General features: G+C 43.8%; 1 protein-coding gene across 3 annotated transcripts; it reads right to left on the reverse strand.

Moving 5' to 3' along the window:
* Positions 1-230: 230 nt before the first annotated feature.
* LOC139424248 (mitochondrial dynamics protein MIEF1-like) lies at positions 231-27247 on the reverse strand. Of its 3 annotated transcripts, XM_071175929.1 has the most exons (9): positions 26638-26798; positions 23621-23893; positions 23018-23178; positions 22557-22722; positions 15555-15661; positions 11525-11701; positions 8409-8572; positions 5102-5254; positions 231-1772 (listed from the first exon to the last, which is right to left on the reverse strand). In XM_071175929.1, the coding sequence occupies exons 2-9, from the start codon at positions 23673-23675 to the stop codon at positions 1286-1288; spliced, it is 1470 nt and encodes a 489-aa protein (XP_071032030.1). In that variant the 5' UTR covers positions 23676-23893; positions 26638-26798; the 3' UTR covers positions 231-1285. The 3 variants fall into 3 exon arrangements, with proteins under 3 accessions (XP_071032030.1, XP_071032029.1, XP_071032031.1); XM_071175928.1 differs by lacking the exons at positions 23621-23893; positions 26638-26798 and adding an exon at positions 27085-27247; XM_071175930.1 differs by lacking the exon at positions 23621-23893 and having other exon boundaries at positions 26638-26806.
* Between the last annotated feature and the right edge of the window lie 410 nt (positions 27248-27657).

A 27657-nucleotide genomic window follows, 5' to 3' on the forward strand; every position in this document is an offset into this window, starting at 1 on the left:
TTAGGTATACAATAACGGGATTGATCTGTTGAAAAAGCAGCTATTTACTGATGCAAGCTTGGATTTGTAGTTCAATCATGACCCGATGGACTACAATTACAACTTGAAATAAAATGCAACATGAAAAGTGTTCTTCTTAAAAATAAAAAAAAAGGCCACAATGTTGAATTTAACTTGACAGAATTATAATCACCTAAACATGTAAATAATGAGGATATTATCATCAGTAGTTCAGCAGAAAACATTTATTTAAATCACTCTTCAACTTAAAAACAACCGCAGCAAAACGCAAAACACGCACGACATTATGAAAAGAAAAGGCAGAGCACTTGATTCAGTAGAAGGTGCATATAATGACGTCATTAAACAGGTTTAAACATCAGACTTTAAGAAGAGAAATTGGCGGAGGGATTTTAGACATAATTATCACTTTGTGGCTATGGTAACTGGTGCTAACTCTGTTATCTTGTCATCCAGTCGGCCCATAGAGAATGATCCAGGCCTTTTAATGCCCCCCCCCCCCCCCCCCCCAAAAAAATGCAGTTTTAGAATGGGTAGCGCTCATTGAGGGCTTCCACCATTTTAAAGTAGTCAACTAGGGTGGGAGATTCCTATGGGTTGTAGCCTCAATGGCGCAGGCCATTCTGAAACAGCCTTTTGGACAGAGATGTACTAGATCTAGATATATAGTCCATTGAGGGCTTCCACCATTTTAAAGTAGTCAACTAGGGTGGGGGATTCCTATGGGTTGTAGCCTCAATGGCACAGGCCATTCTGAAACAGCCTTTTGGCCAGAGATGTACTAGATCTAGATATATAGTCCGCAGCAGGAGAAAGCCAAGTCTCCGTCACTAGAGGCTGCGTTTAACACAGGTAACCCGATTCTGCCCCCAAATGATCAGAATTGGGTGTCTGTGTAAAACGCAGCCCTAGTCTTCCTTTTAATTTCTTCCTTCCCTCATCTGCTTCCCCTAAGGCACAGTCCATCATCATCATCACGTCACCAGAGTCTCTGTGCTGCTCAGTCAGAGCCCCCCATCAACTCATCCACACCATAGTGCTCATACACAATGTATAAATCATCTCTGTTTAGTCAGTCAGCCCCCACAGGTGTATGTGAAGGAGATGCACGACTGCCTGAACAACAATCTCCCGTCCGCGTCTCAGTGGAGCGGTAATATGGTACAACTGATCTATAGACGTCAGGGTGGTGCCTCATTTCTAATACATGTCCTCTTCCTCTCTGATATATACACACCAGGTTAGAGTATATATATATATATATCTATATCAGCAGAATGTCTGGTTCAGAGACGGCGCAGTACAACAAAAAGCCCATCTCATCGACCTCTTCCTCCGTCACTCCGTTCAACATATTAACACTGGGCTTGAAGTAGCTAGGTAACACCCCCTGCTCCAGATAGCCTATCAGCTCCCACACACACTGCTGGAACCGCCCACTCAGACAACCCTCCGACCAATCCACGTCCTTGTCGCTGAGGTGGAGGATGAGGTTGGCCAGCGGCGCGGCGGTAAGGGGTCGCAGGGCGGGACAGTGTCGACAGACGGCTTTGAGGGTTTTGAGGAGGGCGCGTCGGACCCCCTGGTCAGCGGAGTCAAGCTGGGTCAGGCGCTGGGTCTCCCAGGGGTAGAGGGAGAGGTGCCAGGCACTATCCCAGGGCTGGGTTAACTCTACCTGGGCAGTCAGAACCACGTCTGCCTCCCTCAGCACCGGCACTATGGAGATGAAGAGAGTATCACCTCGCTCTGGTCTGGAGACACAGAGAGACGTATCAGTCATGAATTAACCCTGACCTTTAACCCCTAACTAACACAGTGACATATCAGTCATGAATTAACCCTGACCTTTAACCCCTAACTAACACAGTGATATATCAGTTATATATTAACCCTGACCTTTAACCCCTAACTAACACAGTGACATATCAGTTATATATTAACCCTGACCTTTAACCCCTAACTAACACAGTGACATATCAGTTATATATTAACCCTGACCTTTAACCCCTAACTAACACAGTGACATATCAGTTATATATTAACCCTGACCTTTAACCCCTAACTAACACAGTGACATATCAGTCATGTATTAACCCTGACCTTTAACCCCTAACTAACACAGTGAAATATCAGTTATATAGTAACCCTGACCTTTTACCCCTAACTAACAGTGACATATCAGTTATATATTAACCTTGACCTTTAACCCCTAACTAACACAGTGACATATCAGTTATATATTAACCCTGACCTTTAACCCCTAACCCTAACTAACATAGTGACATATCAGTTATATATATTAACCCCGACCTTTAACCCCTAACTAACACAGTGACATATCAGTTATATATATTAACCCTGACCTTTAACCCCTAACTAACACAGTGACATATCAGTTATATATTAACCCTGACCTTTAACCCCTAACTAACACAGTGACATATCAGTTATATATTAACCCTGACCTTTAACCACTAACTAACACAGTGACATATCAGTTATATATTAACCCTGACCTTTAACCCCTAACCCTAACTAATACAGTGACATATCAGTTATATATATTAACCCTGACCTTTAACCCCTAACCCTAACTAACATAGTGACATATCAGTTATATATATTAACCCTGACCTTTAACCACTAACTAACACAGTGACATATCAGTTAAATATGAACCCTGACATTTAACCCCTAACTAACACAGTGACATATCAGTTATGTATTAACCCTGTCTGGAGAGAGACAGAGATACAGATTAACCCTGACCTTTAACCCTCAGGTCTGGAGAGAGACAGAGATACACATGAACCCTGACCTTTAACCCTATGGTAAAGTGGTTCTCACATCTAACAACATGTTCAGTCCCCTCCTTGTCTGAAGGACAGGTGGATTAACAGGTTCATGTCAAGCCCTGTATGTTTTTCTTCAAAAGTCTCATGGAATGTAGATCTACATTGAACACCGCACATTGGCTGCTACTGTAGGCTGAATGATGTAACAGCTATTTCCGTGTTAAAATATTATGGGATGCATGTTGTTTTTGATGGTAGGCTACTCTAGTAGGCCTAGATTATGATCAAATAACCACAGTAGCCTACTTGGCCACTGTTAAAACTGTAGTGTTCACAGTAAAACTAACTGAAAGCAGGTACAGCCTCAGTGTTCACAGTAAAACTGTAACTGAAAGCAGGTACAGCCTCAGTGTTCACAGTAAAACTGTAACTTAGTGGGTACAGCCTCAGTGTTCACAGTAACTTAGTGGGTACAGCCTCAGTGTTCACAGTAAAACTGTAACTTAAAGTGGGTACAGCCTCAGTGTTCACAGTAAAACTGTAACTTAAAGTGGGTAGAGCCTCAGTGTTCACAGTAAAACTGTAACTTAGTGGGTACAGCCTCTGTGTTCACAGTAAAACTGTAACTTAGTGGGTACAGCCTCTGTGTTCACAGTAAAACTGTAACTTAAAGCAGGTAGCCTCAGTGTTCACAGTAAAACTAACTTAAAGTAGGTACAGCCTCAGTGTTCACAGTAAAACTGTAACTTAAAGCAGGTACAGCCTCGGTGTTCACAGTAAAACTGTAACTGAAAGCAGGTACAGCCTCAGTGTTCACAGTAAAACTGTAACTGAAAGCAGGTACAGCCTCAGTGTTCACAGTAAAACTGTAACTTAAAGCAGGTACAGCCTCAGTGTTCACAGTAAAACTGTAACTTAAAGCAGGTAGCCTCAGTGTTCACAGTAAAACTGTAACTTAAAGCAGGTACAGCCTCAGTGTTCACAGTAAAACTGTAACTGAAAGCAGGTACAGCCTCAGTGTTCACAGTAAAACTGTAACTTAGTGGGTACAGCCTCAGTGTTCACAGTAAAACTGTAACTGAAAGCAGGTACAGCCTCAGTGTTCACAGTAAAACTGTAACTTAGTGGGTACAGCCTCAGTGTTCACAGTAAAACTGTAACTTAGTGGGTACAGCCTCAGTGTTCACAGTAAAACTGTAACTTAGTGGGTACAGCCTCAGTGTTCACAGTAAAACTGTAACTTAGTGGGTACAGCCTCAGTGTTCCCAGTAAAACTGTAACTTAGTGGGTACAGCCTCTGTGTTCACAGTAAAATTGTAACTTAGTGGGTACAGCCTCAGTATTCACAGTAAAACTGTAACTTAGTGGGTACAGCCTCTGTGTTCACAGTAAAACTGTAACTTAAAGCAGGTAGCCTCAGTGTTCACAGTAAAACTAACTTAAAGTAGGTACAGCCTCAGTGTTCACAGTAAAACTGTAACTTAAAGCAGGTACAGCCTCAGTGTTCACAGTAAAACTGTAACTTAAAGCAGGTAGCCTCAGTTTTCACAGTAAAACTAACTTAAAGCAGGTACAGCCTCAGTGTTCACAGTAAAACTGTAACTTAGTGGGTACAGCCTCAATGTTCACAGTAAAACTGTAACTTAGTGGGTACAGCCTCTGTGTTCACAGTAAAACTGTAACTTAGTGGGTACAGCCTCAGTGTTCACAGTAAAACTGTAACTTAGTGGGTACAGCCTCTGTGTTCACAGTAAAACTGTAACTGAAAGCAGGTACAGCCTCAGTGTTCATAGTAAAACTGTAACTTAGTGGGTACAGCCTCTGTGTTCATAGTAAAACTGTAACTTAGTGGGTACAGCCTCTGTGTTCACAGTAAAACTGTAACTAAAAGCAGGTACAGCCTCAGTGTTCACAGTAAAACTAACTGAAATCAGGTACAGCCTCTGTGTTCACAGTAAAACTGTAACTTAGTGGGTACAGCCTCAGTGTTCACAGTAAAACTGTAACTTAAAGCAGGTACAGCCTCAGTGTTCACAGTAAAACTGTAACTGAAAGCAGGTACAGCCTCAGTGTTCACAGTAAAACTGTAACTGAAAGCAGGTACAGCCTCACTGTTCAGAGTAAAACTGCTACTGACTGCTGGTAACTTGTTTACTGAGGAAACATGTGACTATGAGATATGTGGCCTGTCCCACCTAGATATCTCTGACTGACTGTTAGTCTCTCGTCTGCTGACTAAAATATATATCTGTGTGTGTGTATGTATGTGTGTGTGAGAGAGATACCGTATCTCTAGTTTCAGTTCATCTCCCCCGAGGACAGGCCTGACCAGACAGTCCAGAGTGGAGGACAGAGACGGCCAGTTCATGGTTTCCATCACAGCCTTACTGAGCATGCTCACCAGCGCCCGGCAGGACAGATAACCTCCAACTAGGAACCTAGGAGAGGAGAGGAGACAGACAAACACAGACAATTAATAGCTGGGCCAGAAATCTAGAGATCCCTCAAAATTTAAATCTGGACCTCCAAGCTAGTTCCACTGCTTTTTCCCCCCATCGTTCCCAGGGATTTAGACCTCGAGGTCTAGAGAGACAGAGTCTAGACAATATGGATAATGATCAGGTAGAACAGAACAGATTTAAATACCCCTGGTCTAGACAGTATGGATAATGATCAGGTAGAACAGAACAGATTTAAATACTCCTAGACAGTATGGATAATGATCAGGCAGAACAGATTTAAATACTCCTAGACAGTATGGATAATGATCAGGCAGAACAGATTTAAATACCACTAGACAGTATGGATAATGATCAGGCAGAACAGATTTAAATACCCCTGGTCTAGACAGTATGGATAATGATCAGGCAGAACAGATTTAAATACCCCTAGACAGTATGGATAATGATCAGGCAGAACAGATTTAAATACCCCTGGTCTAGACAGTATGGATAATGATCAGGCAGAACAGATTTAAATACCCCTAGACAGTATGGATAATGATCAGGCAGAACAGATTTAAATACCACTAGACAGTATGGATAATGATCAGGCAGAACAGATTTAAATACCCCTAGACAGTATGGATAATGATCAGGTAGAACAGATTTAAATACCTCTAGACAGTATGGATAATGATCAGGCAGAACAGATTTAAATACCCCTAGACAGTATGGATAATGATCAGGCAGAACAGATTTAAATACCCCTGGTCTAGACAGTATGGATAATGATCAGGCAGAACAGATATAAATACCCCTAGACAGTATGGATAATGATCAGGCAGAACAGATTTAAATACCCCTGGTCTAGACAGTATGGATAATGATCAGGCAGAACAGATTTAAATACCCCTAGACAGTATGGATAATGATCAGGCAGAACAGATTTAAATACCCCTAGACAGTATGGATAATGATCAGGCAGAACAGATTTAAATACCCCTAGACAGTATGGATAATGATCAGGCAGAACAGATTTAAATACCCCTGGTCTAGACAGTATGGATAATGATCAGGCAGAACAGATTTAAATACCCCTAGACAGTATGGATAATGATCAGGCAGAACAGATTTAAATACCCCTAGACAGTATGGATAATGATCAGGCAGAACAGAACAGATTTAAATACCCCTAGACAGTATGGATAATGATCAGGCAGAACAGATTTAAATACCCCTGGTCTAGACAGTATGGATAATGATCAGGCAGAACAGATTTAAATACCCCTAGACAGTATGGATAATGATCAGGCAGAACAGAACAGATTTAAATACCCCTAGACAGTATGGATAATGATCAGGCAGAACAGATTTAAATACCCCTGGTCTAGACAGTATGGATAATGATCAGGCAGAACAGATTTAAATACCCCTGGTCTAGACAGTATGGATAATGATCAGGCAGAACAGATTTAAATACCCCTGGTCTAGACAGTATGGATAATGATCAGGCAGAACAGATTTAAATACCCCTAGACAGTATGGATAATGATCAGGCAGAACAGATTTAAATACCCCTGGTCTAGACAGTATGGATAATGATCAGGCAGAACAGATTTAAATATCCCTGGTCTAGACAGTATGGATAATGATCAGGCAGAACAGATTTAAATACCCCTAGACAGTATGGATAATGATCAGGCAGAACAGATTTAAATACCCCTAGACAGTATGGATAATGATCAGGCAGAACAGATTTAAATATCCCTGGTCTAGACAGTATGGATAATGATCAGGCAGAACAGATTTAAATACCCCTAGACAGTATGGATAATGATCAGGCAGAACAGATTTAAAAACCCCTAGACAGTATGGATAATGATCAGGCAGAACAGATTTAAATATCCCTGGTCTAGACAGTATGGATAATGATCAGGCAGAACAGATTTAAATACCCCTAGACAGTATGGATAATGATCAGGCAGAACAGATTTAAATACCCCTGGTCTAGACAGTATGGATAATGATCAGGCAGAACAGATTTAAATACCCCTAGACAGTATGGATAATGATCAGGCAGAACAGGTTTAAATACCCCTGGTCTAGACAGTATGGATAATGATCAGGCAGAACAGATTTAAATACCACTAGACAGTATGGATAATGATCAGGCAGAACAGATTTAAATACCCCTGGTCTAGACAGTATGGATAATGATCAGGCAGAACAGATTTAAATACCCCTAGACAGTATGGATAATGATCAGGCAGAACAGATTTAAATACCCCTAGACAGTATGGATAATGATCAGGCAGAACAGATTTAAATACCCCTAGACAGTATGGATAATGATCAGGCAGAACAGATTTAAATACCCCTAGACAGTATGGATAATGATCAGGTAGAACAGATTTAAATACCCCTGGTCTAGACAGTATGGATAATGATCAGGCAGAACAGATTTAAATACCCCTAGACAGTATGGATAATGATCAGGCAGAACAGATTTAAATACCCCTAGACAGTATGGATAATGATCAGGCAGAACAGATTTAAATACCCCTGGTCTAGACAGTATGGATAATGATCAGGCAGAACAGATTTAAATACCCCTGGTCTAGACAGTATGGATAATGATCAGGCAGAACAGGTTTAAATACCCCTAGACAGTATGGATAATGATCAGGCAGAACAGATTTAAATACCCCTGGTCTAGACAGTATGGATAATGATCAGGCAGAACAGATTTAAATACCCCTGGTCTAGACAGTATGGATAATGATCAGGTAGAACAGATTTAAATACCCCTGGTCTAGACAGTATGGATAATGATCAGGCAGATCAGATTTAAATACCCCTAGACAGTATGGATAATGATCAGGCAGAACAGATTTAAATACCCCTAGACAGTATGGATAATGATCAGGCAGAACAGATTTCAATACCCCTAGACAGTATGGATAATGATCAGGCAGAACAGATTTAAATACCACTAGACAGTATGGATAATGATCAGGCAGAACAGATTTAAATACCCCTAGACAGTATGGATAATGATCAGGCAGAACAGATTTAAATACCCCTAGACAGTATGGATAATGATCAGGCAGAACAGATTTAAATACCCCTAGACAGTATGTAAAGGGTGTACCGGTCCCAGTAGCTGCGTCCTCTAGGGAAGTACTCCAGGTTGACTCGCCGGACCATCCAGTGTAGAGGGTGTGTTAGGAGAGTCTCCTCCCCAGGGATCAGACTCCACAGACTGGGTTCTAGCTGGAGGGGAACCAGCAGGCACGCATGGTCCGCTCTCACCACCTAGACAGACACATGACCAGCTTCATCACCACCAGAACAACTAGCTTCATCACCACCTAGACAGACACATGTCTAGCTTTATCACCACCATGACAGACAACATGACCAGCTTCATCACCACCAGAACAACTAGCTTCATCACCACCTAGACAGACACAACATGACCAGCTTTAACTCCACCTAGACAGACAACATGACTAGCTTCATCACCACCTAGACAGACAACATGACTAGCTTCGTCACCACCAGAACAACTAGCTTCATCACCACCTAGACAGACAACATGACCAGCTTCATCACCACCAGAACAACTAGCTTCATCACCACCTAGACAGACAACACGACCAGCTTCATCACCACCATGACAGACACATGACCAGCTTCATCACCACCATGACAGACAACACGACTAGCTTTATCACCACCATGACAGACAACATGACCAGCTTCATCACCACCAGAACAACTAGCTTCATCACCACCTAGACAGACACAACATGACTAGCTTCATCACCACCTAGACAGACAACATGACCAGCTTCATCACCACCAGAACAACTAGCTTCATCACCACCTAGACAGACAACATGACCAGCTTCATCACCACCAGAACAACTAGATTCATCACCACCTAGACAGACAACATGACCAGCTTCATCACCACCAGAACAACTAGATTCATCACCACCTAGACAGACACAACATGACCAGCTTGATCACAACCAGAACAACTAGCTTTATCACCACCATGAGACAACATGACCAGCTTCATCACCACCTAGACAGACAACACGACCAGCTTCATCACCACCAGAACAACTAGCTTCATCACCACCTAGACAGACACAACATGACCAGCTTCATCACCACCTAGACAGACAACACGACCAGCTTCATCACCACCATGACAGACAACATGACCAGCTTCATCACCATCTAGACAGACACAACACGACTAGCTTCATCACCACCAACAAGAGGCCGAGTGGCGTTTCAAAATATTACATTACTCCTGTATTATTGATACTGTAGATCTCCTGTAATATTGATACTGCAGATCTCCTGTAATATTGATACTGTAGATCTCCTGTAATATTGATACTGTAGATCTCCTGTAATATCGATACTGTAGATCTCCTGTAATATTGATACTGTAGATCTCCTGTAATATTGATACTGCAGATCTCCTGTAATATTGATACTGTAGATCTCCTGTAATATTGATACTGTAGATCTCCTGTAATATTGATACTGTAGATATCATGTGATATTGATACTGTGGTATACTGTAGATCTCCTGTAATTTTGATACTGTAGATCTCCTGTAATACTGATACTGTATATCTCCTGTAATATTGATACTGTAGATCTCCTGTAATATTGACTGTAGATCTCCTGTAATATTGATACAGTAGATCTCCTGTAATATTGATACAGTAGATCTCCTGTAATATTGATACTTTTGATCTCCTGTAATATTGATACTGTTGATCTCCTGTAATATTGATACTGTAGATCTCCTGTAATATTGACACTGTGATATACTGTAGATCTCCTGTAATATTGATACTGTAGATCCTGTAATATAGATACTGAAGATCTCCTGTAATATTGATACTGTGATATACTGTAGATCTCCTGTAAAATTGATACCGTAGATCTCCTGTAATATTGATACTGTGAAATATTGTAATATTGATACTGTAGATCTCCTGTAATATTGATACTGTAGATCTCCTGTAATATTGATACTGTAGATCTCCTGTAATATTGATACTGTAGATCTCCTGTAATATTGATACTGTAGATCTCCTGTAATATTGATACTGTAGATCTCCTGTAATATTGATACTGTGATATACTGTAGATCTCCTGTAATATTGATACTGTAGATCTCCTGTAATATTGATACTGTGATATACTGTAGATCTCCTGTAATATTGATACTGTGATATACTGTAGATCTCCTGTAATATTGATACTGTAGATCTCCTGTAATATTGATACTGTAGATCTCCTGTAATATTGATACTGTGATATACTGTAGATCTCCTGTAATATTGATATGGTAGATCTCCTGTAATATTGATACGGTAGATCTCCTGCAATATCGATACGGTAGATCTCCTGCAATATCGATACTGTAGATCTCCTGTAATATCGATACTGTAGATCTCCTGTAATATCGATACTGTAGATCTCCTGTAATATCGATACTGTAGATCTCCTGTAATATCGATACTGTAGATCTCCTGTAATATCGATACTGTAGATCTCCTGCAATATCGATACTGTAGATCTCCTGTAATATTGATACTGTAGATCTCCTGTAATATCGATACTGTAGATCTCCTGTAATATTGATATTGCACATTTCGTTGTGAATTCACTGAATTGTTCAACCCTGATGTCGGCCATTTAGAAAGACACTCTTCTTCAGAAAGACTTACTTAGTCCATTCAACATGAACAATTATTGTGTGTGTGTGATTCAGTGTGTGTGATTCAGTGCGTGTGATTCAGTGTGTGTGATTCAGTGCGTGTGACTCAGTGCGTGTGATTCAGTGTGTGTGATTCGGTGTGTGTGATTCGGTGTGTGTGATTCGGTGTGTGTGATTCGGTGTGTGTGATTCAGTGTGTGTGATTCAGTGCGTGTGATTCAGTGCGTGTGATTCAGTGCGTGTGATTCAGTGCGTGTGATTCAGTGCGTGTGACTCAGTGCGTGTGATTCAGTGCGTGTGACTCAGTGCGTGTGATTCGGTGTGTGTGATTCGGTGCGTGTGATTCGGTGCGTGTGATTCAGTGCGTGTGATTCGGTGCGTGTGATTCGGTGCGTGTGATTCGGTGCGTGTGATTCAGTGCGTGTGATTCAGTGCGTGTGATTCAGTGCGTGTGATTCACTGCGAGTGATTCAGTGCGTGTGATTCAGTGCGTGTGATTCAGTGCCTGGTACCTGTAGGTTGTCGAGCAGGGACCCTCCCAGTGACATCTCTCCCAGAGGCATGTCAGGGTTTGTGCTGTGCAGGAAGCCTTGTACCTCTATACAGATATCTAGAGCGAGACTCTCAGCTCTGCGGACGACCTCTGGGGCTAAAGCTGCTCTGGTTGAGTAATACTGCTGGAGACGGTCCTACAGAGAGAGAGAGAGGTTAGAGGTCAGATATCTAGAGCTAGACTCAGCTCTGTGGACGACCTCTGGGGCTAAAGCTGCTCTGGTTGAGTAATACTGCTGGAGACGGTCCTACAGAGAGAGAGAGAGGTTAGAGGTCAGATATCTAGAGCTAGACTCAGCTCTGTGGACGACCTCTGGGGCTAAAGCTGCTCTGGTTGAGTAATACTGCTGGAGACGGTCCTACAGAGAGAGAGAGAGAGGTTAGAGGTCAGATATCTAGAGCGAGACTCTCAGCTCTGTGGACGACCTCTGGGGCTAAAGCTGCTCTGGTTGAGTAATACTGCTGGAGACGGTCCTACAGAGAGAGAGAGAGGTTAGAGGTCAGATATCTAGCGCGAGACTCAGCTCTGTGGACGACCTCTGGGGCTAAAGCTGCTCTGGTTGAGTAATACTGCTGGAGACGGTCCTACAGAGAGAGAGAGAGGTTAGAGGTCAGATATCTAGAGCTAGACTCAGCTCTGTGGACGACCTCTGGGGCTAAAGCTGCTCTGGTTGAATAATACTGCTGGAGACGGTCCTACAGAGAGAGAGAGAGGTTAGAGGTCAGATATCTAGAGCTAGACTCAGCTCTGTGGACGACCTCTGGGGCTAAAGCTGCTCTGGTTGAGTAATACTGCTGGAGACGGTCCTACAGAGAGAGAGAGAGGTTAGAGGTCAGATATCTAGCGCGAGACTCAGCTCTGTGGACGACCTCTGGGGCTAAAGCTGCTCTGGTTGAGTAATACTGCTGGAGACGGTCCTACAGAGAGAGAGAGAGGTTAGAGGTCAGATATCTAGTGCGAGACTCAGCTCTGTGGACGACCTCTGGGGCTAAAGCTGCTCTGGTTGAGTAATACTGCTGGAGACGGTCCTACAGAGAGAGAGAGAGGTTAGAGGTCAGATATCTAGAGCTAGACTCAGCTCTGTGGACGACCTCTGGGGCTAAAGCTGCTCTGGTTGAATAATACTGCTGGAGATGGTCCTACAGAGAGAGAGAGAGGTTAGAGGTCAGATATCTAGAGCTAGACTCAGCTCTGTGGACGACCTCTGGGGCTAAAGCTGCTCTGGTTGAATAATACTGCTGGAGACGGTCCTACAGAGAGAGAGTGGGGTTAGAGGTCAGATATCTAGAGCTAGACTCAGCTCTGTGGACGACCTCTGGTCAACAGGGCAGCTGAATCAAGCGCACCTGCAGCCACCAAGGCAGCTGAATCAAGCGCACCTGCAGCCACCAGGGCAGCTGAATCAAGCGCACCTGCAGCCAACAGGGCAGCTGAATCAAGCGCACCTGCAGCCAACAGGGCAGCTGAATCAAGCGCACCTGCAGCCAACAGGGCAGCTGAATCAATTGCACCTGCCGCCAACAGACTAATTAAATAATAGGAGCCTAGGGCCTCATCTTTTCTCCAGAAATGTTTGGTGATCCACTAGGAATGCCTTGAAGATGGCCCAGTGGATGAAATGGTTGGTGATCCACTAGGAATGCCTTGTAGATGGCCCAGTGGATGAAATGTTTGGTGATCCACTAGGAATGCCTTGTAGATGGCCCAGTGGATGAAATGGTTGGTGATCCACTAGGAATGCCTTGAAGATGGACCAGTGGATGAAATGGTTGGTGATCCACTAGGAATGCCTTGAAGATGGCCCAGTGGATGAAATGGTTGGTGATCCACTAGGAATGCCTTGTAGATGGGCCAGTGGATGAAATGGTTGGTGATCCACTAGGAATGCCTTGAAGATGGCCCAGTGGATGAAATGGTTGGTGATCCACTAGGAATGCCTTGTAGATGGCCCAGTGGATGAAATGTTTGGTGATCCACTAGGAATGCCTTGTAGATGGCCCAGTGGATGAAATGGTTGGTGATCCACTAGGAATGCCTTGAAGATGGCCCAGTGGATGAAATAGTTGGTGATCCACTAGGAATGCCTTGTAGATGGACCAGTGGATGAAATGGTTGGTGATCCACTAGGAATGCCTTGAAGATGGCCCAGTGGATGAAATGGTTGGTGATCCACTAGGAATGCCTTGTAGATGGGCCAGTGGATGAATTGGTTGGTGATCCACTAGGAATGCCTTGTAGATGGACCAGTGGATGAAATGTTTGGTGATCCACTAGGAATGCCTTGTAGATGGACCAGTGGATGAAATGGTTGGTGATCCACTAGGAATGCCTTGAAGATGGCCCAGTGGATGAAATGGTTGGTGATCCACTAGGAATGCCTTGTAGATGGGCCAGTGGATGAAATGGTTGGTGATCCACTAGGAATGTCTTGAAGATGGCCCAGTGGATGAAAGCCGACAGGAGAGATGTTCCTACCAGACTACAGACCAACGTCTGGATAGATACTTAACATACCAGCTAACCACATCATAACATACCAGCTAACCACATAACATACAGCATAACATACCAGCTAACCACATCATAACATACAACATAACATACCAGCTAACCACATCATAACATACAGCATAACATACCAGCTAACCACATCATAACATACAACATAACATACCAGCTAACCACATCATAACATACAACATAACATACCAGCTAACCACATCATAACATACAGCATAACATACCAGCTAACCACATCATAACATACCAGCTAACCACATCATAACATACAGCATAACATACCAGCTAACCACATCATAACATACCAGCTAACCACATCATAACATACATCATAACATACCAGCTAACCACATCATAACATACCAGCTAACCACATCATAACATACCGCATAACATACCAGCTAACCACATCATAACATACATCATAACATACCAGCTAACCACATCATAACATACATCATAACATACCAGCTAACCACATCATAACATACATCATAACATACCAGCTAACCACATCATAACATACCAGCTAACCACATCATAACATACCAGCTAACCACATGATAACATACAGCATAACATACCAGCTAACCACATCATAACATACCAGCTAACCACATGATAACATACCAGCTAACCACATCTTAACATACAGCATAACATACCAACTAACCACATCATAACATACCAGCTAACCACATCATAACATACCAGCTAACCACATCATAACATACAGCATAACATACCAGCTAACCACATCATAACATACAACATTACATACCAGCTAACCACATCATAACATACCAGCTAACCACATCATAACATACCAGCTAACCACATCATAACATACCAACTAACCACATCATAACATACCAGCTAACCACATCATAACATACCAACTAACCACATCATAACATACAGCATAACATACCAGCTAACCACATCATAACATACAGCATAACATACCAGCTAACCACATCATAACATACAGCATAACATACCAACTAACCACATCATAACATACCAGCTAACCACATCATAACATGCACGGCATTAAGAAAGAATTCAGACCCCTTGACTTTTTCCACATTTTGTTACGTTACAGCCTTATTCTAAAATGAATTCAATTGTTTCCCCTCATCAATCTACACACAATACCTCATAACGACAAAGAAAAACAGTTCAGGAATGTTTACAAATATATTCAAAATAAAAAACAGAAATACCTTATATACCTTAAAAACATTTATTTAATAACTTTTAGAATAAGGATGTAATGTAACAACATGTGGAAAAATTGTTTTTCGTAGGGTTGTCCCTAGCAGGAATCGAACCCACAATCCTTGACGTTGCAAGTACCACGCTCTACCAATTGGGCCACACAATCAGATCGCACACAGTCATGTTGATGCAATGCAGTCAGCCAGGAACACCAACGTAAACTCCTGGCTAGAGGTCAAGGGTCATACCTGCAGGGTGAGAGACAGCTGTAGGCTCTTGGGTCTCTGGGGCTCTGCTGCTTTGACAGGCCTCTCATTCAGACTAGACTTCTGCTGCTGGGGCTGGCACAGGTCAGCTAGAGAGAGAGGAGAGAGAGGATGGGGTGAGAAAGAAGAGAGAGGAGAGAGAGGGTGGGGTGAGAAAGAAGAGAGAGGAGAGAGAGGATGGGGTGAGAAAGAAGAGAGAGGAGAGAGAGGGTGGGGTGAGAAAGAAGAGAGAGGAGAGAGAGGATGGGGTGAGAAAGAAGAGAGAGGAGAGAGAGGATGGGGTGAGAAAGAAGAGAGAGGAGAGAGAGGATGGGGTGAGAAAGAAGAGAGAGGAGAGAGAGGATGGGGTGAGAAAGAGGAAAGAGAGGATGGGGTGAGAAAGAGAGAGCAAGAGAGTGAAAGGAGGAAGAGATAGGAAAGAGAATGGCCGTGTCGGAGAGCATTAAAACCCGGATGCATCATGGGTAAATTGTAACTGACTGATCTACAAATAATGAGTATTTATAACGCAAGGTGATTTGTAGGATAGTCAGTCTCTGAAGACGACTACAACGCCCAACGAGTCTCCAATCCAAAAACGTTAACAGTAGAGATATAGTGTCGTCATGGATCATTAGTGAGGTGGTGATCAGTGTCCTGTACCTTTCTGGATCATTAGTGGTGCGGTGATCAGTGTCCTGTCCCTTTCTGGATCATTAGTGGTGCGGTAATCAGTGTCCTGTACCTTTCTGGATCATTAGTGGTGCGGTGATCAGTGTCCTGTCCCTTTCTGGATCATTAGTGGTGTGGTGATCAGTGTCCTGTACCTTTCTGGATCATTAGTGGTGTGGTGATCAGTGTCCTGTACCTTTCTGGATCATTAGTGAGGTGGTGATCAGTGTCCTGTACCTTTCTGGATCATTAGTGGTGTAGTGTGGTAATCAGTGTCCTGTACCTTTCTGGATCATTAGTGGTGTGGTAATCAGTGTCCTGTCCCTTTCTGGATCATTAGTGGTGTGGTAATCAGTGTCCTGTACCTTTCTGGATCATTAGTGGTGTGGTGATCAGTGTCCTGTACCTTTCTGGATCATTAGTGGTGTGGTGATCAGTGTCCTGTACCTTTCTGGATCATTAGTGGTGTGGTAATCAGTGTCCTGTCCCTTTCTGGATCATTAGTGGTGTGGTGATCAGTGTCCTGTACCTTTCTGGGTCATTAGTGGTGTGGTGATCAGTGTCCTGTACCTTTCTGGATCATTAGTGGTGTGGTGATCAGTGTCCTGTACCTTTCTGGATCATTAGTGGTGTGGTGATCAGTGTCCTGTCCCTTTCTGGATCATTAGTGGTGTAGTGTGGTGATCAGTGTCCTGTACCTTTCTGGATCATTAGTGGTGTGGTAATCAGTGTCCTGTACCTTTCTGGATCATTAGTGGTGTGGTGATCAGTGTCCTGTACCTTTCTGGATCATTAGTGGTGTGGTGATCAGTGTCCTGTACCTTTCTGGATCATTAGTGGTGTGGTAATCAGTGTCCTGTACCTTTCTGGATAATTAGTGGTGTGGTGATCAGTGTCCTGTCCCTTTCTGGATCATTAGTGGTGTAGTGTGGTAATCAGTGTCCTGTACCTTTCTGGATCATTAGTGAGGTGGTGATCAGTGTCCTGTACCTTTCTGGATCATTAGTGAGGTGGTGATCAGTGTCCTGTACCTTTCTGGATCATTAGTGGTGTGGTAATCAGTGTCCTGTCCCTTTCTGGATCATTAGTGGTGTGGTGATCAGTGTCCTGTACCTTTCTGGATCATTAGTGGTGTGGTGATCAGTGTCCTGTCCCTTTCTGGGTCATTAGTGGTGTGGTGATCAGTGTCCTGTACCTTTCTGGATCATTAGTGGTGTAGTGTGGTAATCAGTGTCCTGTACCTTTCTGGATCATTAGTGGTGTGGTGATCAGTGTCCTGTACCTTTCTGGATCATTAGTGGTGTGGTGATCAGTGTCCTGTACCTTTCTGGATCATTTGTGGTGTAGTGTGGTAATCAGTGTCCTTTCCCTGTCTGGATCATTAGTGGTGTGGTGATCAGTGTCCTGTACCTTTCTGGATCATTAGTGGTGTGGTGATCAGTGTCCTGTCCCTTTCTGGATCATTAGTGAGGTGGTGATCAGTGTCCTGTCCCTTTCTGGATCATTAGTGGTGTGGTGATCAGTGTCCTGTCCCTTTCTGGGTCATTAGTGGTGTGGTGATCAGTGTCCTGTCCCTTTCTGGATCATTAGTGGTGTAGTGTGGTGATCAGTGTCCTGTACCTTTCTGGATCATTAGTGGTGTGGTAATCAGTTTCCTGTACCTTTCTGGATCATTAGTGGTGTGGTAATCAGTGTCCTGTACCTTTCTGGATCATTAGTGAGGTGGTCATCAGTGTCCTGTACCTTTCTGGATCATTAGTGGTGTGGTGATCAGTGTCCTGTACCTTTCTGGATCATTAGTGGTGTGGTAATCAGTGTCCTGTACCATTCTGGATCATTAGTGGTGTGGTGATCAGTGTCCTGTACCTTTCTGGATCATTAGTGGTGTAGTGTGGTAATCAGTGTCCTGTCCCTTTCTGGATCATTAGTGGTGTGGTGATCAGTGTCCTGTACCTTTCTGGATCATTAGTGGTGTGGTAATCAGTGTCCTGTCCCTTTCTGGATCATTAGTGGTGTGGTAATCAGTGTCCTGTACCTTTCTGGATCATTAGTGGTGTGGTGATCAGTGTCCTGTACCTTTCTGGATCATTAGTGGTGTGGTGATCAGTGTCCTGTACCTTTCTGGGTCATTAGTGGTGTGGTGATCAGTGCCCTGTCCCTTTCTGGATCATTAGTGGTGTGGTGATCAGTGTCCTGTACCTTTCTGGATCATTAGTGGTGTGGTGATCAGTGTCCTGTACCTTTCTGGATCATTAGTGGTGTGGTAATCAGTGTCCTGTCCCTTTCTGGATCATTAGTGGTGTGGTGATCAGTGTCCTGTCCCTTTCTGGATCATTAGTGGTGTGGTGATCAGTGTCCTGTCCCTTTCTGGATCATTAGTGGTGTGGTGATCAGTGTCCTGTCCCTTTCTGGATCATTAGTGGTGTGGTAATCAGTGTCCTGTACCTTTCTGGATCATTAGTGGTGTGGTAATCAGTGTCCTGTCCCTTTCTGGATCATTAGTGAGGTGGTGATCAGTGTCCTGTACCTTTCTGGATCATTAGTGGTGTAGTGTGGTGATCAGTGTCCTGTCCCTTTCTGGATCATTAGTGGTGTAGTGTGGTGATCAGTGTCCTGTCCCTTTCTGGATCATTAGTGGTGTGGTGATCAGTGTCCTGTCCCTTTCTGGATCATTAGTGGTGTGGTAATCAGTGTCCTGTACCTTTCTGGATCATTAGTGGTGTGGTGATCAGTGTCCTGTACCTTTCTGGATCATTAGTGGTGTGGTGATCAGTGTCCTGTACCTTTCTGGATCATTAGTGGTGTGGTAATCAGTGTCCTGTACCTTTCTGGATAATTAGTGGTGTGGTGATCAGTGTCCTGTCCCTTTCTGGATCATTAGTGGTGTAGTGTGGTAATCAGTGTCCTGTACCTTTCTGGATCATTAGTGAGGTGGTGATCAGTGTCCTGTACCTTTCTGGATCATTAGTGAGGTGGTGATCAGTGTCCTGTACCTTTCTGGATCATTAGTGGTGTGGTAATCAGTGTCCTGTCCCTTTCTGGATCATTAGTGGTGTGGTGATCAGTGTCCTGTACCTTTCTGGATCATTAGTGGTGTGGTGATCAGTGTCCTGTCCCTTTCTGGGTCATTAGTGGTGTGGTGATCAGTGTCCTGTACCTTTCTGGATCATTAGTGGTGTAGTGTGGTAATCAGTGTCCTGTACCTTTCTGGATCATTAGTGGTGTGGTGATCAGTGTCCTGTACCTTTCTGGATCATTAGTGGTGTGGTGATCAGTGTCCTGTACCTTTCTGGATCATTTGTGGTGTAGTGTGGTAATCAGTGTCCTTTCCCTGTCTGGATCATTAGTGGTGTGGTGATCAGTGTCCTGTACCTTTCTGGATCATTAGTGGTGTGGTGATCAGTGTCCTGTCCCTTTCTGGATCATTAGTGAGGTGGTGATCAGTGTCCTGTCCCTTTCTGGATCATTAGTGGTGTGGTGATCAGTGTCCTGTCCCTTTCTGGGTCATTAGTGGTGTGGTGATCAGTGTCCTGTCCCTTTCTGGATCATTAGTGGTGTAGTGTGGTGATCAGTGTCCTGTACCTTTCTGGATCATTAGTGGTGTGGTAATCAGTTTCCTGTACCTTTCTGGATCATTAGTGGTGTGGTAATCAGTGTCCTGTACCTTTCTGGATCATTAGTGAGGTGGTCATCAGTGTCCTGTACCTTTCTGGATCATTAGTGGTGTGGTGATCAGTGTCCTGTACCTTTCTGGATCATTAGTGGTGTGGTAATCAGTGTCCTGTACCATTCTGGATCATTAGTGGTGTGGTGATCAGTGTCCTGTACCTTTCTGGATCATTAGTGGTGTAGTGTGGTAATCAGTGTCCTGTCCCTTTCTGGATCATTAGTGGTGTGGTGATCAGTGTCCTGTACCTTTCTGGATCATTAGTGGTGTGGTAATCAGTGTCCTGTCCCTTTCTGGATCATTAGTGGTGTGGTAATCAGTGTCCTGTACCTTTCTGGATCATTAGTGGTGTGGTGATCAGTGTCCTGTACCTTTCTGGATCATTAGTGGTGTGGTGATCAGTGTCCTGTACCTTTCTGGGTCATTAGTGGTGTGGTGATCAGTGCCCTGTCCCTTTCTGGATCATTAGTGGTGTGGTGATCAGTGTCCTGTACCTTTCTGGATCATTAGTGGTGTGGTGATCAGTGTCCTGTACCTTTCTGGATCATTAGTGGTGTGGTAATCAGTGTCCTGTCCCTTTCTGGATCATTAGTGGTGTGGTGATCAGTGTCCTGTCCCTTTCTGGATCATTAGTGGTGTGGTGATCAGTGTCCTGTCCCTTTCTGGATCATTAGTGGTGTGGTGATCAGTGTCCTGTCCCTTTCTGGATCATTAGTGGTGTGGTAATCAGTGTCCTGTACCTTTCTGGATCATTAGTGGTGTGGTAATCAGTGTCCTGTCCCTTTCTGGATCATTAGTGAGGTGGTGATCAGTGTCCTGTACCTTTCTGGATCATTAGTGGTGTAGTGTGGTGATCAGTGTCCTGTCCCTTTCTGGATCATTAGTGGTGTAGTGTGGTGATCAGTGTCCTGTCCCTTTCTGGATCATTAGTGGTGTGGTGATCAGTGTCCTGTCCCTTTCTGGATCATTAGTGGTGTGGTGATCAGTGTCCTGTCCCTTTCTGGATCATTAGTGGTGTGGTGATCAGTGTCCTGTACCTTTCTGGATCATTAGTGGTGTGGTAATCAGTGTCCTGTACCTTTCTGGATCATTAGTGGTGTAGTGTGGTGATCAGTTTCCTGTACCTTTCTGGGTCATTAGTGGTGTGGTAATCAGTGTCCTGTCCCTTTCTGGATCATTAGTGGTGTAGTGTGGTGATCAGTTTCCTGTACCTTTCTGGGTCATTAGTGGTGTGGTAATCAGTGTCCTGTACCTTTCTGGATCATTAGTGGTGTGGTAATCAGTGTCCTGTACCTTTCTGGATCATTAGTGGTGTGGTGATCAGTGTCCTGTACCTTTCTGGGTCATTAGTGGTGTGGTGATCAGTGTCCTGTACCTTTCTGGATCATTAGTGGTGAGGTGATCAGTGTCCTGTACCTTTCTGGATCATTAGTGGTGTGGTAATCAGTGTCCTGTCCCTTTCTGGATCATTAGTGGTGTGGTAATCAGTGTCCTGTACCTTTCTGGATCATTAGTGGTGTGGTGATCAGTGTCCTGTACCTTTCTGGATCATTAGTGGTGTGGTGATCAGTGTCCTGTACCTTTCTGGGTCATTAGTGGTGTAGTGTGGTGATCAGTGTCCTGTCCCTTTCTGGATCATTAGTGGTGTGGTGATCAGTGTCCTGTCCCTTTCTGGATCATTAGTGGTGTGGTGATCAGTGTCCTGTCCCTTTCTGGATCATTAGTGGTGTGGTGATCAGTGTCCTGTACCTTTCTGGATCATTAGTGGTGTGGTAATCAGTGTCCTGTACCTTTCTGGATCATTAGTGGTGTAGTGTGGTGATCAGTTTCCTGTACCTTTCTGGGTCATTAGTGGTGTGGTAATCAGTTTCCTGTACCTTTCTGGATCATTAGTGGTGTGGTAATCAGTGTCCTGTCCCTTTCTGGATCATTAGTGGTGTAGTGTGGTGATCAGTTTCCTGTACCTTTCTGGGTCATTAGTGGTGTGGTAATCAGTGTCCTGTACCTTTCTGGATCATTAGTGGTGTGGTAATCAGTGTCCTGTACCTTTCTGGATCATTAGTGGTGTGGTGATCAGTGTCCTGTACCTTTCTGGGTCATTAGTGGTGTGGTGATCAGTGTCCTGTACCTTTCTGGATCATTAGTGATGTGATGATCAGTGTCCTGTACCTTTCTGGGTCATTAGTGGTGTGGTGATCAGTGTCCTGTACCTTTCTGGGTCATTAGTGGTGTGGTAATCAGTTTCCTGTACCTTTCTGGGTCATTAGTGGTGTGGTAATCAGTGTCCTGTCCCTTTCTGGATCATTAGTGGTGTGGTGATCAGTGTCCTGTCCCTTTCTGGGTCGTTAGTGGTGTGGTAATCAGTGTCCTGTACCTTTCTGGATCATTAGTGGTGTGGTAATCAGTTTCCTGTACCTTTCTGGGTCATTAGTGGTGTGGTAATCAGTGTCCTGTCCCTTTCTGGATCATTAGTGGTGTGGTAATCAGTGTCCTGTACCTTTCTGGATCATTAGTGGTGTAGTGTGGTGATCAGTGTCCTGTACCTTTCTGGATCATTAGTGGTGTGGTAATCAGTGTCCTGTACCTTTCTGGATCATTAGTGGTGTGGTAATCAGTGTCCTGTCCCTTTCTGGATCATTAGTGGTGTGGTGATCAGTGTCCTGTACCTTTCTGTGGTTTGGTTGCCTTGGCGACATGTTTCATGACCACACTCTCCAGCCCCTTCCTTATGGACTTGGGGGAGGCGGAGACTAAGCCAAGCTCCTCCCAGCTCTCTGACATCTTCTGTTCCACCTTCTCGTCCTCCGCCGCTCGGCCCGCACGTTCTATCAACTACAGACACACACACATTATAAACCTGCACGTTGTATCAACTACAGACACACACACACATTATAAACCTGCACGTTCTATCAACTACAGACATATTATAAACCTGAACTTCCATCGTTCAGACACACACATATGCGCTCTCTCACACACACACAGGCCCTGTTTGAGTGCATAAAATCTGTGATGCATTGTGCGTAAATTGTGACTGACTTAAATACCTACAAAACGGTAATGAGTAATTATGATGATAGTTGATTTTTTCAGTCAGATGAAAGTCACACTCTCTCTCTCTCACCCTCTTGACAGCCAACGTAGCGATGCCCAGCACCGCGGCCCCTCCCACTCCCAGGACCAATCGGGCATTAGCCAGCAGGAAGTTTATCACCACGGCGATGCCCTCCTCGCCCCGGCTCCTCCCCCACCGGAAGTCCATCACTTCCTGTCCGGCAGAGTCACCTGATAGAAACAAGAAGCAGAGAGAGAGATGACTTTCCGTTTCTGTTGAGGGGTATATATGTATAGGCAGGGGGGCGTAACTTTCACTGGGGAGATGCCCCCCCCCCCCACCCCACATTCTGAAATGGCATTTTTGTCCCCCCCCCAGTTTTATCATTGGAATGTGATACAAAACAAGGCTTTAGGACCATGCAGACTGGTTCAGTCGGGTTTATGAGTGTTTATCTGACTGGAATTAAAAAAAATATACAGTACCAGTTAAAAGTTTAGACACGCCTACTCATTCAAGGGTTTTTCTTTATTTTTACTATTTTCTACATTGTAGAATAATAGTGAAGACATCAGAACTATGAAATAACACATATGGAATCATGTAGTAACCAAAAAAAGTGTTAAACAAATCAAAATATATTTAATATTTGAGATTCTTCAAAGTAGCAACCCTTTGCCTTGATGAGAGCTTTGCACACTCTTGGAATTCTCTCAACCAGCTTCATGAGGAATGCTTTTACAACAGTCTTGAAGGAGTTCCCACATATGCTGAGCACTTGTTGGCTGTTTTTCCTTCACTCTGCGGTCCAACTCATCCCAAACCATCTCAATTGGGTTGAGGTCGGGTGATTGTGGAGGCCAGGTTATCTGACGCAGCACTCCATCACCCTCCTTCTTGGTCAAATAGCCCTTATACAGCCTGGAGGTGTGTTGGGTCATTGTCCTGTTGAAAAAGAAATTATAGTCCCACTAAGCACAAACCATGATTTTTGCCTTCATTATTATTCTACAATGTCCAAACTTTTGACTGGTACTGTATACGACTGGTTCAGTCTCCAGAACCTAGACCTATTAGTCAACACCAGAGATAGGAGGTGACAGGTCTAGGATCTAGAGACTGAACCAGTCCTGTCAGTCAACACCAGAGATAGGAGGTGACAGGTCTAGGTCCTAGAGACTGAACCAGTCCTGTCAGTCAACACCAGAGATAGGAGGTGACAGGTCTAGGTCCTAGAGACTGAACCAGTCAACACCAGAGATAGGAGGTGACAGGTCTAGGTCATAGAGACTGAACCAGTCCTGTCAGTCAACACCAGAGACAGGAGGTGACAGGTCTAGGTCCTAGAGACTGAACCAGTCAACACCAGAGATAGGAGGTGACAGGTCTAGGTTCTAGAGACTGAACCAGTCTAATCAGTCAACACCAGAGATAGGAGGTGACAGGTCTAGGTCCTAGAGACTGAACCAGCCCTATCAGTCAACACCAGCGATAGGAGGTGACAGGTCTAGGTCCTAGAGACTGAACCAGTCCTGTCAGTCAACACCAGAGACAGGTGGTGACAGGTCTAGGTCCTAGAGACTGAACTAGTCCTGTCAGTCAACACCAGAGATAGGTGACATGTCTAGGTTCTAGAGACTGAACCAGTCCTGTCAGTCAACACCAGAGACCGGAGGTGACAGGTCTAGGTCCTAGAGACTGAACCAGTCAACACCAGAGATAGGATGTGACAGGTCTAGGTCGTAGAGACTGAACCAGTCCTGTCAGTCAACACCAGAGACCGGAGGTGACAGGTCTAGGTCCTAGAGACTGAACCAGTCCTGTCAGTCAACACCAGAGATAGGTGGTGACAGGTCTAGGTCCTAGAGACTGAACCAGTCCTGTCAGTCAACACCAGAGATAGGAGGTGACAGGTCTAGGTCCTAGAGACTGAACCAGTCAACACCAGAGATAGGATGTGACAGGTCTAGGTTGTAGAGACTGAACCAGTCCTGTCAGTCAACACCAGAGACCGGAGGTGACAGGTCTAGGTCCTAGAGACTGAACCAGTCCTGTCAGTCAACACCAGAGATAGGTGGTGACAGGTCTAGGTCCTAGAGACTGAACCAGTCCTGTCAGTCAAAACCAGAGATAGGAGGTGACAGGTCTAGGTCCTAGAGATTGAACCAGTCCTGTCAGTCAACACCAGAGATAGGAGGTGACAGGTCTAGATCCCAGAGACTGAACCAGTCCTATCTCTGGTGTTGACTGACAGGCCTGTGTCACACTTTCCTTTCCCAGCTCTACGTGACCGTTTTCTGTTGGTGTCATATTTATCTCCTGCTGCACCTGGCAGACAGAAATAGCCTCAGCAGATCACTCTGACAGAAAGCAGAGTCAGATCATAGGATGTCCCCTTGGCTACCCTGGCACTGGACGGAGCCCAAGACTTCATCCCAAATGGCACCCTATTCTCTATGGGCCCTGGCCAAAAGTAGTGCACTATATAGGGAAAAGGGTGCTATGGGTCCTGGCCAAAAGTAGTGCACTATATAGGGAAAAGGGTGCTATGGGCCCTGGCCAAAAGTAGTGCACTATATAGGGAAATGGGTGTCATTTGGGATTCAGACCAGTCTATTTAAAGACTGAGATGAGCTCCATTTGTGCAGGTCACATTATATTCCAGCTACTGCATATTCCTGGACCTGCTCAGATATAACAACCACCAACCAACTACCAGGGACCAGAACCTCAACGTCCAAACTCTCTACATATGTATCTGCCATGGACCCTATTGACTTATTCTCCCTGTGTCAGTATGTGCAACCCGAGACACGTTGTCCAATTCCAAATTCCAGGCATCAGCTGAGAAGGGAGCTAGCTATTCATTCACCAAATGTTGACCCTTTTCTAGTACAATAACACACATCAACATAACGGGGTCGATATATCTAACTCGCTGTAGCCATATCTATTGACAAGGTTAAGAGGACGTGTGTGATAGCTAGCTAGCCTGAGATAGTAGTTACAAAGCTAATACAGGTGAACCGTCTCTGTTTATCTCCCCTTCGCCCAGTGTTTAATTGCAGCTGGTCTGGTTAGGTGGGATGGGCGCCGTACATTTAAACGTTTGTTTTGAAACTAGCTAGGTTAGCTGGTTAGCAGTATATCAACTATTCGTAAAAACGCTGTAATGTTACTGTGAAAAGACAGCGGCCCGGATCTCACCGCACATCAACATGGGCGGGACAAAACTTTTGTTTTGCATCCTAACAAGAGAAACTAGTTAGCCATGTAGCTAGTTAAGTTAGCCACATTACGTTAGCTAGCTAAGTTAGCCACATTACGTTAGCAGGTTAAGTTAGCCACATTACGTTAGCTAGCTAAGTTAGCCACATTACGTTAGCAGGTTAAGTTAGCCACATTACGTTAGCAGGTTAAGTTAGCCACATTACGTTAGCTAGCTAAGTTAGCCACATTACGTTAGCAGGTTAAGTTAGCCACATTACGTTAGCAGGTTAAGTTAGCCACATTACGTTAGCAGGTTAAGTTAGCCACATTACGTTAGCAGGTTAAGTTAGCCACATTACGTTAGCAGGTTAAGTTAGCCACATTACGTTAGCAGGTTAAGTTAGCCACATTACGTTAGCTAGCTAAGTTAGCCACATTACGTTAGGTAGCTAAGTTAGCCACATTCGGGGACTACTCACCAATCTACAACATCTGCTATATTGTATTCAAACTCCAATCCATTTTGTTAAAATAAAAATATAAAAGCACCGTTATTTAGCCGACTAGTCGACCATATCTTGTCTTTTGATTATCTGTCACCATGAAAAGAACACACGTCATACATAGTTACGGTTACCTAGGGTCGGACCCCCTCTCGCATGCCTCACGTCATCGGATGGCATATAATGTTCTTAGATTAAAAATTAAAAATATATTAAAACATGTTTTTTTTAAATATATATATAATGTTCTTAGATTTAAACATTTTAAAAAATATATATAATGTTCTTAGAATATATTTAAATATATATCTATATATATATATCTATTTTTTTTTTTAATCTAAGAACATTATATATATATATATATATATATATTTGTAATTTTTATATATACGTGTCATTCTTAGATGACACGTAAAATACCTGTCAAGGCGTTGTAAAATCTGGCAGGCGGGACAAAAAAGCTGTTAGAATTGTAAGTATATGCATGTCCCTTAAGGTCCTTGTGTAATTGTAATGTGATATTGTACCCCCTAGCTCGATTGTCCATTGTTTGTATGCTTGTGTTCCCTCATGTGCTTTATGTATTGATTTGTTGTTAATAAAAAAATAAATTTAAAATCTGGCAGGCGGAAGAAACGCCTGTGCAGAGGAATACGCCCATTACATTGTCCATATAATTGACAACCAGGCGGACCAATGGCAGGAGACGTTATGTTCTGACGTTGACGTTTGGGGTCTTTGCAGCTGAAGGGGTGGGAGTTGTATTTATTTATATTTTACCCCAAAACACGCATAAAATATTGTGTGTAAAACATAATTTAGTCGGAACTAGGACATTTCCGACCTGCTAACTAACTGGTTTGCCTGTGTTCAAATAGTTAGCAAGTTGGACATTTCAGAGTTATTACCTTTTCAATTTGCGGAGAACATTAATTCGACCTGGTTTTGATCATTAATTACCGTATAATCCTGCGTTTTTTCTCTTATTTTGGT

Source organism: Oncorhynchus clarkii, chromosome 13 (assembly GCF_045791955.1).
Source record: "Oncorhynchus clarkii lewisi isolate Uvic-CL-2024 chromosome 13, UVic_Ocla_1.0, whole genome shotgun sequence".
Lineage (NCBI taxonomy): Eukaryota > Metazoa > Chordata > Actinopteri > Salmoniformes > Salmonidae > Oncorhynchus > Oncorhynchus clarkii.

What these genes read in the sequence shown, in the direction of transcription:
- LOC139424248 (XM_071175928.1), bottom strand. Translation starts at nt 27,211, where the DNA reads ATGGACAATCGAGCTAGGGGGTACAATATCACATTACAATTACACAAG. An exon ending in ATTTTACAACGCCTTGACAG is followed by an intron (nt 23,179 to 27,084) that starts GTATTTTACGTG and finishes TGTTTCTATCAG; the next exon opens with GTGACTCTGCCGGACAGGAA. An exon ending in CCCTGCTCGACAACCTACAG is followed by an intron (nt 8,573 to 11,524) that starts GTACCAGGCACT and finishes GTGTCTGTCTAG; the next exon opens with GTGGTGAGAGCGGACCATGC.